The 15,965-nt window shown below is 38.6% G+C and overlaps 1 protein-coding gene across 5 annotated transcripts in view; it reads right to left on the bottom strand.

Moving 5' to 3' along the window:
* CDC42BPA (CDC42 binding protein kinase alpha) overlaps positions 1-15,965 on the bottom strand; it is a 336,523-nt gene that overhangs the window by 103,019 nt on the left and 217,539 nt on the right. For all 5 annotated transcript variants that reach the window (XM_074949164.1, XM_074949160.1, XM_074949163.1 and 2 more), the window contains exons 12-15: positions 14,443-14,576; positions 12,075-12,317; positions 11,685-11,795; positions 1,945-2,192 (exon numbers count right to left, since the gene is read on the bottom strand). In XM_074949164.1, the coding sequence (XP_074805265.1) occupies positions 1,945-2,192; positions 11,685-11,795; positions 12,075-12,317; positions 14,443-14,576 (736 nt within the window). The remainder of the gene's footprint in view (positions 1-1,944; positions 2,193-11,684; positions 11,796-12,074; positions 12,318-14,442; positions 14,577-15,965) is intronic.

Here is a 15,965-nt window from a genome sequence, read left to right as displayed (position 1 = left end):
ACAGGCGTTCGCATGGCACTTTTGTAGCTGGCGTTGCAAGGTATTTACATGCCAGATATGCTAAACATTCGCATGCCCCTTCATGCTTTGGCCACCATTCCAGAGGACATGGTTCCATGCTGATGACGCTCATTTAAACAAATATGCATCAATTAAATTTGTGACTGTACTCCTTGTGGAGGAAACTGTATGTCTCCTGCTCTGTTTTACCCGCATTCTGCATATATTTCATGTTATACCAGTCTCGGATGATGACCCAGCACATGTTGTCCGTTTTAAGAACACTTTCACTGCATATTTGACAAAACACAAAGAAGGTACCAATGTGATTTCTAAAGATAGCTAAAGCACTTGACCTAAGTTTTAAACATATGAAGGGCCTTCCAAAATCTGAGAGGGATGAGGTGTGGAGCATGCTTTTAGAAGTCTTAAAAGAGCAACACTGATGTGGAAACTACAGAACCCAAACCACCAAAAAAGAAAATTAACCTTCTGCTGGTGGCATCTGACTCAGATGATGAAAATGAACATGCATCAGTCCGCACTGCTTTGGATCGTTATCAAGCAGAACCCATCATCAGCATGGAAGCATGTCCTCTGGAATGGTGGATGAAGCATGAAGAGACATATAAATCTTTAGGTTTCAGAGTAACAGCCGTGTTAGTCTGTATTCGCAAAAAGAAAAGGAGTACTTGTGGCACCTTAGAGACTAACCAATTTATTTGAGCAGAAACTTTCGTGAGCTACAGCTCACTTCATCGGATGCATACGATGAAGTGAGCTGTAGCTCACGAAAGCTTATGCTCAAATAAATTGGTTAGTCTCTAAGGTGCCACAAGTACTCCTTTTCTTTTTTCTCTTTATATAAATCTTTAGCGCATCTGGCACGTAAATATCGTGCAATGCCAGCTACAACAGTGCCATGTGAACGCCTGTTCTCACTTTCAGGTGACATTGTAAATAAGAAGCAGGCAGCAGTATCTCCCGTCAATGTAAACAAACTTGTTTGTCTTACCGATTAGCAGAATAAGAAGTGGGACTGAGTGGACTTTTAGGGTCTAAAGTTTTACATTGTTTTATTTTTGAATGCAGTTTTTTTTTACATAATTCTACATTTGTAAGTTCAACTTTCATGATAAAGCGATTGCACTACGGTACTTGTGAATTGAAAAATATTTTTTTTGTTTTTTTACAGTGCAAATATTTGTAATAAAAAATAAATATAAAGTGAGCACTGTATACTTTGTATTCTGTGTTGTGAAATTAATATATTCTAAAATGTAGTAAACGTCCAAAATATTTAAAATAAATGGTATTCAATTTTTTTAATCGTGTGATTAAGCGCGACTAATTTTTTTTTATCACTTGATAGACCTACTTAAAATCTATCTTTTGTAGTTAATAAACTTATTTTATGTTTTAATCCAAACCAGTGTGCATTTGACTAAGGTGTCTGGAGATAATCTCAGCTTGGTTACCACAAGTGTGCATGGTCCTCTTCACACTGAGGGAGAGGCTGACCGGGTGAAACCCATATACTGGCCACATTGGACCAAGTAGGATGGTACTGCTCTGGGGTCCTGAACTGGGAGGCTGGTGGTTAGACAGCCTGCATGTAACTGCAGCTGGGTGTGTTCCTACAAGTGTGAATGCTCATGAAAGTGCAAGCTTGGAAGGCTTTGCAGCTTGTCACAGCAGCACAGTGTGAGAGGGAGCCCAGGCTGGTGGGTCAGAGGGCTCAGTGGTACCCCAGATCCAGGTGGCACACTGTGGGAAACCTGTCACATAGGGATTTCAAGTTTATTTATTTTCAGCTATGACACTAGATATACCAATATGTCTCTGATTACAGCCAGAACCCTGCTGTGATGGTGTGGTCTGTAAATACATTTGAAGATATTAAGATATCTAGAGTTCACAGGTGAGCTGCAGGGATACACTTACCTCTCTCTCCTGGTCTTTTCTAACTTGTCTTTCAAGATCATGATCTCTTTCTTGAGGGCAAGCTGTTGGCTCTCTGCATCCCGCAGTTCTTTCTTCAGGGATTTGATTTCATTAGCATGTATTATTTCTCGTTTGGATAGTTCCTCTTCATAGAAAACACTCTTTTTTTCCAACTCAGCCTTTAATTTGGTGATCTCTTGCTGATGTTCTGTGCTGCTCACCCCTGGTGAGCGACCAACTTGCTTTTGCTATAAAAGGAACATCTCAAAATTAGTTTTCTTGCACTACAGATCACCGCAAACATATGCTTAATAATAACTCAATCTTGATATACATTGTCATGTTTATAGAAGGCACACTGAGAGAGTATAATTTATACCATAGACTACAATTAAATATACACATTTATCTCAACTGCATAAAAGTCAGTGTCAAAGCAGAGTCAGGACTGATACTCCTCTCTTTACCAGTGAGCTACTCACTTAAATAGAGCATAATTTTCAGGTCCTTGTATAATGTGGTTATACTGCCATTTTAATGCAAAAGGCCACATTCTGGCATTCATATATATGCAATCAGAAAAAGATCACAGGGTTCAATTCTTGTATATCGCAGTCCTGGTTCCCCCCTAAATCTTTTGAGTTCACATATCTGGAAGGTTTACAGCATGAAGTTCAGTGACATTATGGAGTAGGAGGGTTAGGGTCCTGGGTACAGAGTCCACATATTTTAGTATGTCCTCCTCTGAATCCCGACACATAAGCGCCCTCACTTGAATTCCTAGAACGAGCGATTTGTGGAGGCAGTGCAGAAACTCCAATGCTGGTCAGAGTACTGATGCTAAGTACCATTTTGATTGCATCATTTTGTACCCTTGAGTCAGGAAAAGCAAAAAGCACCAGAACATGGCCCAGCATATTTCATTTATCATTTCTATCACAGCATAAAAGCTAAACAGCTAGCACTACTTCATTCTATGTCAGTTTGAGTGCTGGAGAGCTGTTTGGCAAGATATTCTGCTACCTGAATGCTCCTTAAATATTGCTTAACTTAGTTTCGAATGCAAGAGGTTAGTCCTGCACCCACTGAAGTCAAGGGAAGTTTTGCCATTGATTAGTGTGGCAGCAAGATCAGGCTCAAAATCAGGTGTGGCTTATGTGACTGGCACTATTAATAATCTTCTGCTATTTTACATTAAAACCCAACACTCATTTTTAGCACAAGAGTACTTTTTAAAATAAAAACATGTACTAATTCTCTTTTAAAACCCCCTGAAAACTGTTTTTCTTATTTTTAAATATATAAAAGAAAAAATATTTAATAAAGCAAAACTGGGCTTCAGGAAGTGCAATTATACTAGAGACCTGTTATTTAGGGTGACTGAAACTGGCCTATGCACCTGAGGTGTTTGGGTACCTGGTTATAACCACACTTTGTATCATGCACTATTACAATATTCTCAATCAGCTTGCCTTTTGTATCTTTACTTCTGCTGATGCTTAAACAGAACTTGCTAGCTGCTTGCTGTGCAAGAAAGTCCAGATGATTTGAATACAAGGACTGCTGGAGACCTCCTCAAGAAAAAATGAGCTTTGCAACTAGTGTCAGCATGGGAATGCAGAATCCATGAGCTGTGCAGTTCCAGTTTATAGCATCACAAGATTTTATCTAACTCAGCCACAGCAAAACAAAAATGATGTATTGTGATGTTCTAGCTACATGGGGACACTCAGGAAAGTTAATCTGAATTCACAAACTATGTTCATTTAAAGTTGATTAGTTAAACAGCATTAAACCCCTGTATCGTCACTCTTACTCAGAATTAAAGTGGCCTTAATTTGGTTTTGATTAATTCATTTGTCAAATTCTCACTTCTAGTTATTTCAGAGTAACGTTCCTGGATATCCCTGTGTAGACAAGCCTTATGGGTGAAATCGTGCCCTTAGCATGTGGAGTTTGTCTGGGGAATGCGAAAGTGGTCCTGCTTAAACATGGCTCAGGGTAGTCTGAGAGAAAGTGGGGAGACACTGCCAGGCAAAAGTCAATAACCATTTAACTGCTTTGGTGCTGCAGAACATGCTAATTTAGCTTCAGGGCAGCTGCACACAGATATGGCAGGAAACATGCTCCTCCATTGCAACCTCATGTACCAGGTACATAAAATTTTTTTACTGTAATTTCAGTGATATACTGGAGCACCAAAACAACACTGGACCCACAGCACAGGTGCTGTTGTGAAAGACAAAGTGGAGTCTGAACAATTATGTATGTAAGCAGAGTCTGAATGAGCTCTCCCCTGACATCTAGTGATGAGCTGTGGAAGAGGACTTCAGGAGCTGATCTCATTTGCATGAGAACATCCACCTTGTCTAGTGCTCAGCATGATAGAATTGCTTGCCCAAATGGTCATTTTTGGCTGGTATTTAATTCTCAGTCTTCTTGTTATTGGGGCAGGAGTAATAAAGGGCTGTTATCCTTGTGTGAATTCAGGGCAGTGGAACTGTACTTGGCATTTTTTGATTGAGGGACTCACCCTCAACTAACGGCACTCGCTAGGCAGGGGGAAATGGGTTCCAAAGCCCAGTGAGTTGAGAGTGGGTGGGGACAGGTACTTGTACTTGGTGGTGTGGGCATTGCCTAAGGGTCCCAGACACCATTTGACCCTTCCTCTCTCCCCTGTGTAATAATAGAGCTAATTTAGACTCAATTGAGAGTCTTGTTACACACAGCAGAGCTGAAATCACTGATACTCATAGACTCAGACTTTAAGGTCAGAAGGGACACTTATGATCATCTAGTCTGACCTCCTGCACAACGAAGGCCACAGAATCTCACCCACCCACTCCTGCGATAAACCTCTCACCTGTGTCTGAGCTATTGAAGTCCTCAAATCATGGTTTAAAGACTTCAAGGTGCAGAGAATCCTCCAGCAAGTGATCCGTGCCCCACGCTGCAGGGGAAGGCGAAAACCCCCTAGGGCCTCTGCCAATCTGCCCTGGAGGAAAATTCCTTTCTGACTCCAAATATGGCGATCAGCTGAACCCTGAGCATGTCGGCAAGACTCACCAGCCAGATACCCAGGAAAGAATTCTCTGTAGTAACTCAGATCCCACCGCATCTAACATCCCATCACAGGCCATTGGGTCTATTTACCACTAATAGTCAAAGATCAATTAATTGCCAAAATCATTTTATCCCATCATACCATCTCCTCCATAAACTTATCAAGCTTAATCTTGAAGCCAGATAGGTCTTTTGCCCCCACTGCTTCCCTTGAAAGGCTGTTCCAGAACTTCACTCCTCTGATGGTTAGAAACCTTTGTCTAATTTCAAGTGTAAACTTCCTGATGGCCAGTTTATATCCATTTGTTCTTGTGTCCACATTGGTACTGAGCTTAAATAATTCCTCTCCCTCCCCGGTATTTATCCCTCTGATATATTTATAGAGAGCAATCATATCTCCCCTCTGCCTTCTTTTGATTAGGCTAAACAAGCCAAGCTCCTTGAGTCTCCTTTCATAAGACAGGTTTTCCATTTCTCGGATCATCCTAGTAGCCCTTCTCTGTACCTGTTCCAGTTTGAATTCATCCTTCTTAAACATGGGAGACCAGAACTGCACACAATATTCCAGATGAGGTCTCGCCAATGCCTTGTATAACGGTACTAACACCTCCTTATTTTTACTGGAAATACCTCGCCTGATGCATCCCAAAACCGCATTAGCTTTTTTCATGGTCATATCACATTGGCAGCTCATAGTCATCCTCTGATCAACCAATACTCCAAGGTCCTTCTCCTCCTCTGTTACTTCCAACTGATGCGTCCCCTGCTTATAACTAAAATTCTTGTTATTAATCCCTAAATGCATGATCTTACACTTCTCACTATTAAATTTCATCCTATTGCTATTACTCCAGTTTACAAGGTCATCCAAATCTTCCTGTATGATATCCCGGTCCTTCTCCGAATTGGCAATACCTCCCAGCTTTGTGTCATCCGCAAACTTTATTAGCACACTCCCACTTTTTGTGCCGAGGTCAGTAATAGAAAGATTAAATAAGATTGGTCCCAAAACCGATCACTGAGGAACTCCACTGGTAACCTCCCTCCAGCCTGACAGTTCACCTTTCAGTATGGCCCACTGTAGTCTCCCCTTTAACTAGTTCCTTATCCACCTTTCAATTTTCATATTGATCCCCATCTTTTCCAATTTAACTAATAATTCCCCATGTGGCACCATATCAAACGCCTTACTAAAATCAAGGAAAATTAGATCCACTGCGTTTCCTTTGTCTAAAAAATCTGTTACTTTCTCAAAGAAGGAGATTGGGTTGGTTTGGTATGATCTACCTTTTGTAAAACCATGTTGTATTTTGTCCCAATTACCACTGACCTCAATGTCCTTAACTACTTTCTCCTTCAAAATTTTTTCCAAGACCTTGCATACTACAGATGTCAAACTAACAGGCCTGTAGCTACCCGGATCACTTTTTTTCCTTTCTTAAAAATAGGAACTATGTTAGCAATTCTCCAGTCATATGGTACAACCCCTGAGTTTACAGATTCATTAACAATTCTTGCTAATGGGTTTGCAATTTGATGTGCCAGTTCCTTTAATATTCTCGGATGAAGATTATCTGGGCCCCCCAATTTAGTCCCATTATGCTGTTCAAGTTTGGCTTCTACCTCGGACATGGTAATATCTACCTTCATATCCTCATTCCCATTTGTCATGCTACCATTATCCCTAAGCTCCTCATTAAAGACTGAGGCAAAGTATTTGTTTAGATATTGGGCCATGCCTAGATTATCCTTAACCTCCACTCCATCCTCAGTGTTTAGCAGTCCCACCTCTTCTTTCCTTTTTTTCTTCTTATTTATATGGCTATAGAACCTTTTACTATTGGTTTTAATTCCCTTTGCAAGGTTCAACTCTACATGGCTTTCGGCCTTTCTCACTTTATCCCTACATGTTCTGACATCAATAAGGTAGCTTTCCTTGCTGATCCCTCCCATCTTCCACTCCTTGTAGGCTTTCTGCTTTTTCTTAATCACCTCTCTGAGATGCTTGCTCATCCAGCTTGGTCTACAACTCCTGCCTATGAATTTTTTCCCCTTTCTTGGGATGCAGGCTTCTGATAGCTTCTGCAACTTTGACTTGAATTAATCCCAGGCCTCCTCCGCCTTTAGATCCACAAGTGCTTCAGTCTAATCCACTTCCCTAACCAATTTCCTTAATTTTTTAAAGTTAGCCCTTTTGAAATCAAAAACCCTAGTCGCAGATTTTTTTTTTTATCCTTCCGTTCAGTTTGAACTGAATTAGCTCATGATCACTCGAGCCAAGGTTGTCCCCTACAACCATTTCTTCTAGGAGGTCCTCACTACTCACCAAAACCAAATCTAAAATGGCATCCCCTCTTGTTTGTTCAGCAACCACTTGATGAAGGAATCCAACAGCTATCGCATCCAGGAAAATCTGAGCCCTATTATTACTACTAGCACTTGTCCTCCAGTCTATATCTGGGAAGTTAAAGTCTCACATGATCACGCAGATCCCATTAGTATTTACTTCATTAAAAACATTAAAGAGGTCTCTATCCATATCCAAATTAGATCGCAGAGGTCGATAGCACACCCTAAACACTATCCCAGGGGAGGCTCTAGTAGCTTTCTTCCCCAGTGTGATTTTTGCCCGGTATTAGACCTGCTCTGGGACAGTGTCTCTGATGCAAGAGACTACTCAGTGTGCACCAGCAGTGAGGCTCTCCCACTAACAGCTGAAATCACTGAGCACTGTGTTAAGTGGGGGGCCCTGAAGACATCTAAGCGTGGCCAGCAGGGTGGATGGCGGAGAGGCGTGGCAAGGGGCCAGCAGGGCAGCTGGTGGAGAATGCCAGAGCAAAGTCCCGCAGAGAGCGGCGACAAGTGAGTGTCTGAGCAGCAGAGTGCATGAGGTGCCTCCTTACACTCCCCCCCCTCCACCCAAGGTAGGAAGCGAACTCCGGGTCTGCACTGTCCAAGGTGGTGAGTGTGGTGCAGAGAAGGGACGGGCACATTAAAGGGACCTTTGGGTTGCTGGACTTAAAAAACTGAGGGGAAATGGATACTGCCCAACTTACTTGGTGGTGGATTTTTTTTGCTCATGGTTTATGTTTATAAACCCTGCTTGCGGTGTTTCCCCAAAATAATGCCGCAGTATTTCCCTCCTTTTATTAAATGCTTTTTTTTTGCGACACTCAGACTCTGTTTGCGAGAGGGGAAGTATTGCCTCTTAGAGGTGCCCAAGGGGTCGTGTGTAATTGTCACTGGGTGAGGCTTGAGCCGGATTTGTGTTGTATTGTTGAAAAGGAACCCCTAGAAACTGAACCCGGCCCTTGTTGCTGCCAATTCTGACTAGCAGAAGGGTTACATGTATTTTTCAACAGCTTAAAATTAAACTACAGCTCATCAGTGAAATAAGTAAATAGAAAATAAATTTTGGGCTGGCCTGAGCTTGAGCTCTAGCTATGTATGTGTAACTATTTTTATATACATTTGTTTGACTGCACAAATGATGTAACTGTGATGTATCCATTTGAGCAATAAATCTACTGTATTTGCACATAGATGTTTAGAGGCCATGTTTGAGAATCTGAAACAGTTTCCATCTCTCAACTAAGGCAAATAATACTTCCTTATTCCATCAAGATGTTGTGAAGCCAACAGATTCAAAATGTTATCAATATTATTAGCAATGTTACAAAATGTATTCAAGTATAAGGATACTATGGTGTCTCTGATTGCAACTCGATAATTAAGAATGCATTGAGTCTTGTACTTAAGCATAGGGAATGTCACAAAAACTGCAGTATTGTTAAGTAGGAACAGTGGCAAAACTGTAAAGATTTAAAGATGATCACTTAATGTCAGGGTCCCTTTCCTTTATTTTTAAACACTGTGTTCAGTTCAGATAATCTCAGATTTTCTGCTTGGCTTCAGAGAGATTAGCCGTTAGTGACACTGCTATAGTTTGCTTGGTTTGTTTCAGGGCATGTATATCCCTTTGTAGATGAATCATCACCATCATCTGTGGTGAGAAAAAAAAAATCAAGGATCTTATCAGACTTAGTTATGTCAAGAATCCAAACTTGTGATACAAAGTGTTTTAAACAAGCGATTTAAAGGTTTTACGGTTATAAAAGGCTGGCTGATACAACTTGATAGGGAAGATGAAATAAATGCATTTAAGTTGAATAGGTATACATACAATTTTTGTTTATATTATTATTTTGCTTAATTTAATAATCTGTTGTTGCTCAGGTAGGCAACAAAAGGGGCATGGGGCTGGGAATTTCAGTATAAATACAGTCTAAATATTTAACATGCCTAGTTTATTTATTTTAAATTTGTTTACAATGTTTCCATCCAAAAGGTCTGGGAATATGCACAAACATATTAATAAAAAATTCATGCAACGCGCAAATGGGACTGATGTCCAAAAACGTCAGTCTCCCAACTCAGACTCTCACACCACATCCTTCTCTTCACTTAACCCTTCCCTTCCCCTCCCCATCCCAGAAAAATAATTTGGGATAATAGAGATAGTTTGAAATTCTGTTGAGCTTCCTTTAACATACAAAATCCACAAAAATTATTCAGCAATATAATAAATGTGGTTTTTAATTTTTGTTGGAAGAAACAGCACTAGATATTTGCATTTAAGTCTAGTGCAATAAACAGGAAGTGGAAGACCCTATAACATGTATATAGAAACACACTGATAATAATAGTGGCAATACAATTAAATAATTTGGAAATCAAGAAATGCTTCTTGAATACTATTTAAAGAAAGTTACATTTGCCCTTTGATGGGAATACAGTCCTTGTCTTACTATGTTACTTATATTGCTACTATTTTCAACAATAAATTTTTGTTATGATTACAAAAACAAATAAAAATGGTAACCTATTTCTGCATGTATCTTCTCTCTACATGTCAGCAACGTCATTATCTGCTCAGTTTACTAACACAAACGAGTTTTCATTACTGTCAGCACTACAGAACCCATAGAGGTGTTAAAGAGTAAACTATGTCTTATACAGCCTCATGCCTCATCCACAACTGCCATCTAAATTCTGATGCCAGACTCTTTATTGCTGATGAAGATATATGAAGCAGAAGGAACACAGCTTCATTTCCAGCTGGTAGGCTGGATTTGGAGCACTAGCAGCTTTATGAATCCTGTGTTTGGGACAAACTGATTCTTTTAAGGCCTAAGTTCTGTATTCTACTTAGGGAAGGAAGGCAAAATTAATCCAATAGAACCTCAGAGTTACAAACACCTCAGGAACGGAGGTTGTTCGTAACTCTGAAACGTCTGTAATTCTGAACAAAACATCATGGTTGTTCTTTCAAAAGTTTACAACTGAACATTGACTTGATACAGCTTTGAAACTTTACTATGAAGAAGAAAAATGCTGCTTTTCCTTTATTTTTTTAGTAGTTTACATTTGACACAATACTGTACTGTATTTGCTTTTTTTTTATTTTGGGTCTCTGCTGCTGCTTGATTGCATACTTCCGGTTCCAAATGAGGTGTGTGGTTGACTGGTCAGTTCATAACTCTGAGGTTCTACTGTAAATATGCGCAAAACAGTTTGTGAACAGTCTTGTGGATGCTAAGGGTCCCACAGAGATCAAAGGCAAAACTATTATTCATAGATTTTAAACCAAAAAGGACCTTTATGATCATCTAGTCTGATCTGCCTAACACAGGCCATAGAATTTCATGCAGCAATTCCTGTATCAAGCCCATAACTTCACAGGGAACTACTGCATATGTTTTGGGAAGATGTGCTATCTTGATTTGAAGAGTTAAAGTGATGAAGACTCCACCACATCCTTGATAAAATGTTCCAGTGGTTAATTACCTTACTGACTTAGATAGGAACATGGTTTTTCCCTAAATGCACAGTCACCTTCACATGGAAACCAGAAAACCAATTTATTTCTAATCATCAACTCTGAGGCATATATCTTCAGACAGTGGAACATCTACAGAGCATGCTACCACAAGAGAACATTTGCGCTTTGAATAAAGTCCCTGATCCTGGAAATACTAACACATGTGAGTAATCCCATTGAAATCAGTGGGACTATTTAAACGCATAAAGTTACTCTCTCACTTAAGTATTTGCAGAATTGGGACCTACACCCCCATGCTTGGCTGAGCTATGTAATGATACATTCAAAAATTTTCCTTTATAGGGACATCAGTTATTAGACATTTGGTTCTATTTAGACTCAAATATAATTAAAATATGCAATCATAAAGTAATGTTTAAAACATCTCCATAGAGCTCTGAATGTACTGATTAAGTTTATATGCAACTACTCACTCATGCTGAAAAATCAAACATTACAAAACACTTCTTTGACTTGTAAAGTGAGCAAATAGTTATGAAAGTCATTGATCAGGAATAAATACAGAAAACCCAGGTGTCACTATGATAGAGATGCTCCTCTACACATAGCTAACGTTTAGCATGAAAAGAATGTACTGGTTAATAGTTTGCGATTGTGGGAAGTTTTCGGTTTTCACATAGCCTTTCGTAGAGACAATTTGATACAAATTTGCCTTTAAGTTCAATACAGAGTGAGGTCAAAAATTCACAATACCCTCTTGGTACTGAAAGCAATTTTATAGCTCAAATCCAAGCTGGCTATTAACTTTAAAGGCATTGAACCAAAAAAGACTAACCTTTAGTCCTTCCAATTCACTCTCCAGCTGTTTAGAGTACTGCTCACTTCGCTCACGCAATTTCCTGTCCTTGGATGCCTCAGCAGCTGCAGCTTCAGCATGGACTTCCAGCTAAAAAAAAGGGTAACAAACTCTTTTTTTTCAAAACAAAGTTATATTTTTTGGTGTAAGAGTTGAATTTTCAATACTAGAGTGAAAAATTCAAAGCCCTAAAGAGAAATTAGATTTTATATAGGAAGTAACAATCAAATGAATAAAGAGTTAAAAATGTACAGACTACGGCTTGAATATTTTTTTAAAAGGCAGTGAAGTAAGCATGAATTATTTGTATGTAAATCCTCCACATATAATTACCTTAAGGGAGTCTACAAACTCCTTTTCACTACTTACTTCTTTTTTGAGTCTTTCTGTTCTCCGTAACTCTTGCCTTAAGATTTCCACCTTTTGCACCACCACGTCCATCTCTTCCTCTTTATCTCGGACCTGGCGGGTAAGTTTCTGTTTTTGAGAGTGCAAGTCTGTCAGCCGCTCATTCATCTCTGAGAACTCCTGCATGGCCAGTTTCCGCTGGCTGTGTGCATCTTTTAGCTCTTTGGTTTGGGATTTTAATCTCTCACTAGACTCCATTAGTTCCTACAGTTTAAAAAAAAAGTTATAAACCTATAAAGTATTAGGGCCAAATTCTTCCTTTGGATGTGTGCATGAGGGTTTCACTGAAGAAGTGAATGGGAGTCACATATATGCATCCGAAGATAGAAAACTGGTAACAATATATGACACAGACCAGGAGCTTGCAGTGATAGTTCTTTGTAAAGGTAGTGGGCCAGATTATGATCAGTTGAAGTAGGTGGAATTGCTTCAACTATACCAACTCTAAATTTGGCCATTATGTAGATCTAAAGCAAAGGCTTTCAATACTTTTAAGATCTAATCAAATACATGATCTTTGCCTTAGGTTTCCAGTACCACTTAACCGAAGTAAAAAAAAAAAATAATTGCATCATTAATTTATTTTAGCTGTCAAATAAAAAATGCAGTGTTAAGTGAATAAAAACAAACCCTTTGGAAGTCAACCTCCTCCACACAGCCATTATAACTCCCATAAACTTAGACTTGGCAGGATTCAATTATCATCACTACACATCAATAAACGATGATTTCACTGTACACTCACAAACCTACAAAAATATTTCCATTTATAATGATCGAAATTTACAGATAGGCCAAGTAACAAAAATGCTGCTTGAGAATTTATTAGAGTTTAATTTAGGGATATTTACTTTGCATAGTTTGACATGTGATGTTGCAACTTGTGTTTTAATGGTTACAAAGCTTTAACTTTTTGAATCTCACCATCTACTGTTGTTAAATAATTATTGTGTGACTGCCTTCCTCGCATGTATGTGAAAATGTAAATCTATAACAATAAAAAAATCTGCTTAAAATAAACACTGATATTATTGGTTGAAATTCTAAAATAATAAAAATCAAATGCTACTAAGCCTACATATACTACACCATAGTATCGAATGTTGCAGCAAGTAGCACCAACACAAGTGAATTATCCCTTTAAAGGAATACGGGAATATAGGGAAGTCTATCTAAATTCTGTGGATAACTCTCCAGGATAACAACTCAGCTTGACAGAGTTTAGAATAAACACTAAGGATAATATACCTCAGCTACTGGGGTAAGACTGAGTCTCCACAACAGTTTGGCTAGATGTCATGAAACAATCAAAGTAGACCAGTGCAGAAGAAGGAGTGAGGAAAAGAGAGCCTGCGTATGCATGCAACAGGGAGTAGAGGAAAAAATAATTTGCAACTTTGCTGGCTACACAAAGTCAAGAGCATTTTCCAAATTTTCTAGCATGTCAAAGGAACCTTAATGCCCAGTATTGTCATGAGGAGAGAGATGGTCTCTCTGGCAGATATGAAGACACACTAAAGGCTTTGTAGGTCAAAACCAACATCTTTAACTTCACTTAGTAAATTAGCACCCAAAGCAGAATCAGGGCACTAATTTAATGTTTTCATGGTGAGAGACCCTGTTTAACGAGCATGTTTTCATATTCTGCACGACATCCTGTTTCCAAGTTGATTTTATGGCATAGCCCCATGTAGAGGTCATTGTGAAAGCATGTATTTATGGTAGCAAGATCTGCATACAAGAGGGAGGATTGCAAGCGCCCGAGCAGATATAGAAAAATAAGGGGACGAGGAGAAGAAATGGCAATGGTGAAAAATATTGATTTTTTTCCTCCCAAATTATTTCTTTAATCCTCAGATGTGCAGATCTTCCTTCTCCCTCCCCTGGAAGTGTCCATAACCACAAAGTCAATGTTTCTTGAATAGCTGGAGCAACATTTCCCACTATGCTTACCAGACTTCAGATTAAATCATTACTCTTTACTTGTTCATCTATGCTTTGCCTGCTAGCCTTTATAATTATCACCTTAATCTGAGGTCAAGAAAGGCTTTCTGTGCACCCAACACAGAAATCACTTCATGGATCTGTTTAAGGTCTGGAATCAATTTGCTAGGAACACCCATATGACAGTATACATAATGCTTTAAGTAATCTCTTTGTGTCAAAAAAGGAAGTCAGAATGCAGAAGATGAGTGATACATTTGTATCACCTTCTAATTAATTTTACTCTGCAAATGAGATGTTAAGACAACTCTCATTTTAAGAGAAATATAATAAAAGTAAAACTGGTTTTATTGTCTAGAAAGATATCTAACAAAGCACTTTGTACCTTATTAAGATCCTCTCTATCTTGCTTCAGTGCTCTAATTTGTTTCTCAAAAGCCTTGATTTGTCTAGAAGCATCATCTAATTCTCGTCGGGCAGAACTGGCCTCCTCCAGTTGCTGTTCCAGCTGACCGGAATCTAAAAAGAAAAGGTAATGCTAAATATGTTAAGAGGAAATCATACTTACTATCCATTAGCATAGAGTTTGGATGGCCTAAACTGTTTTCATTTGCATTCCCTTATGCAGGTAGTATGACAAATATAATCTCAGACTAGGGTTGGTGTTTCGGGGTCTCTTTAAAATCTATGGTTTTGATTACCATGTTTGTTTTTAATGTGATGGAACAGACACAGTTACAACATGTTATAGTGTGACATGCCAAATGACATACATTGTCATTTTATTATGTGATATAATATGGCAAATACCACCTCATTTCATAATTTAATACAGCATGACATGTGAGTTTAGCTATTGTACACTAGGATGCAGCACATTACCTGACACATTTCAAATGACACTGTATTCTAAAATGTTTTTTCTTCCCCCTTCAAGCAAAAAGCAGCAGCAAAAAAGTGCTGGGTTACTCAAGAGCTAACAAGTCGTCTTCTGTTATTGATATCCAAATTATTTTCAGATGGTTTTATTTCTAGAGTTGACACCATTTGTGTTTATGTGACCTGCTTTGTTTATTATTATTGTAACTACAGGAAGGCACATATTTCTGAAAATGGTTTATTATAAACTGTTACTCACTTAGAAAACAAAAGTAATTTTCAAAGCATATCCAAATTATGTCAAATATAAGTATACCCAAAAGATACAACTTCAAAAGCAGAATTGCAGAAAGTATAGTAGACCACTGAGAAGTTTGTGAGGGAAAGGAAAATGCATCATAAGTTAATTCCTGTTCTTTGCTACCTCTTTTCTTAAAAGTGTGTATTTGGATATATACACAACTGTGGGTTAAATCCTGTCCCTATGAAATCAATGTGAGTTTTGCCTTAACATCAGTGGGGCCAGGATATCACCCCATAGGTGTGTATCTACATAGTACAAACAGAAAAACATACACACTTTTAATAAAAATCTGAAGACCTTACTTTTACTACATTTTCAGAAGTGCAACCTTAACAGCCTGGCTCTTAAAGCAATCAAATACAAATACCATATGAATACAAATACACATACGTACACACAATTTTTAAGAGCTGCAAGTTTTGGAACACAAGGATTTTATAGGCAGATGAATAACTATTAACTTTTATCCCTATAAACACTCTCTACTGTTTTAATTTGTTGACTCTTATTTTAAAACCTTAAAAGAATGTGCTTAAACTACAGATAGAGCTCAATGCCAGAAATTATTAACTGCCTGTCTCATCTTTCTGCTCTGAAGTCACCAGCAGAAGAAAGTTTATATGTAGTTATACTGAGCCAAGATAAATCTCTCTTCTATGCGTGAACTACTTTCTTCCATAGCTTTATTTTCTTTCTTCTATTGCTATCCTTTATATATTTGGCAA

The sequence above is a fragment of the Natator depressus genome, chromosome 3 (assembly GCF_965152275.1).
Source record: "Natator depressus isolate rNatDep1 chromosome 3, rNatDep2.hap1, whole genome shotgun sequence".
Taxonomy (NCBI): domain Eukaryota; kingdom Metazoa; phylum Chordata; order Testudines; family Cheloniidae; genus Natator; species Natator depressus.
This window is presented reverse-complemented; position numbering and strand designations above follow the sequence as displayed.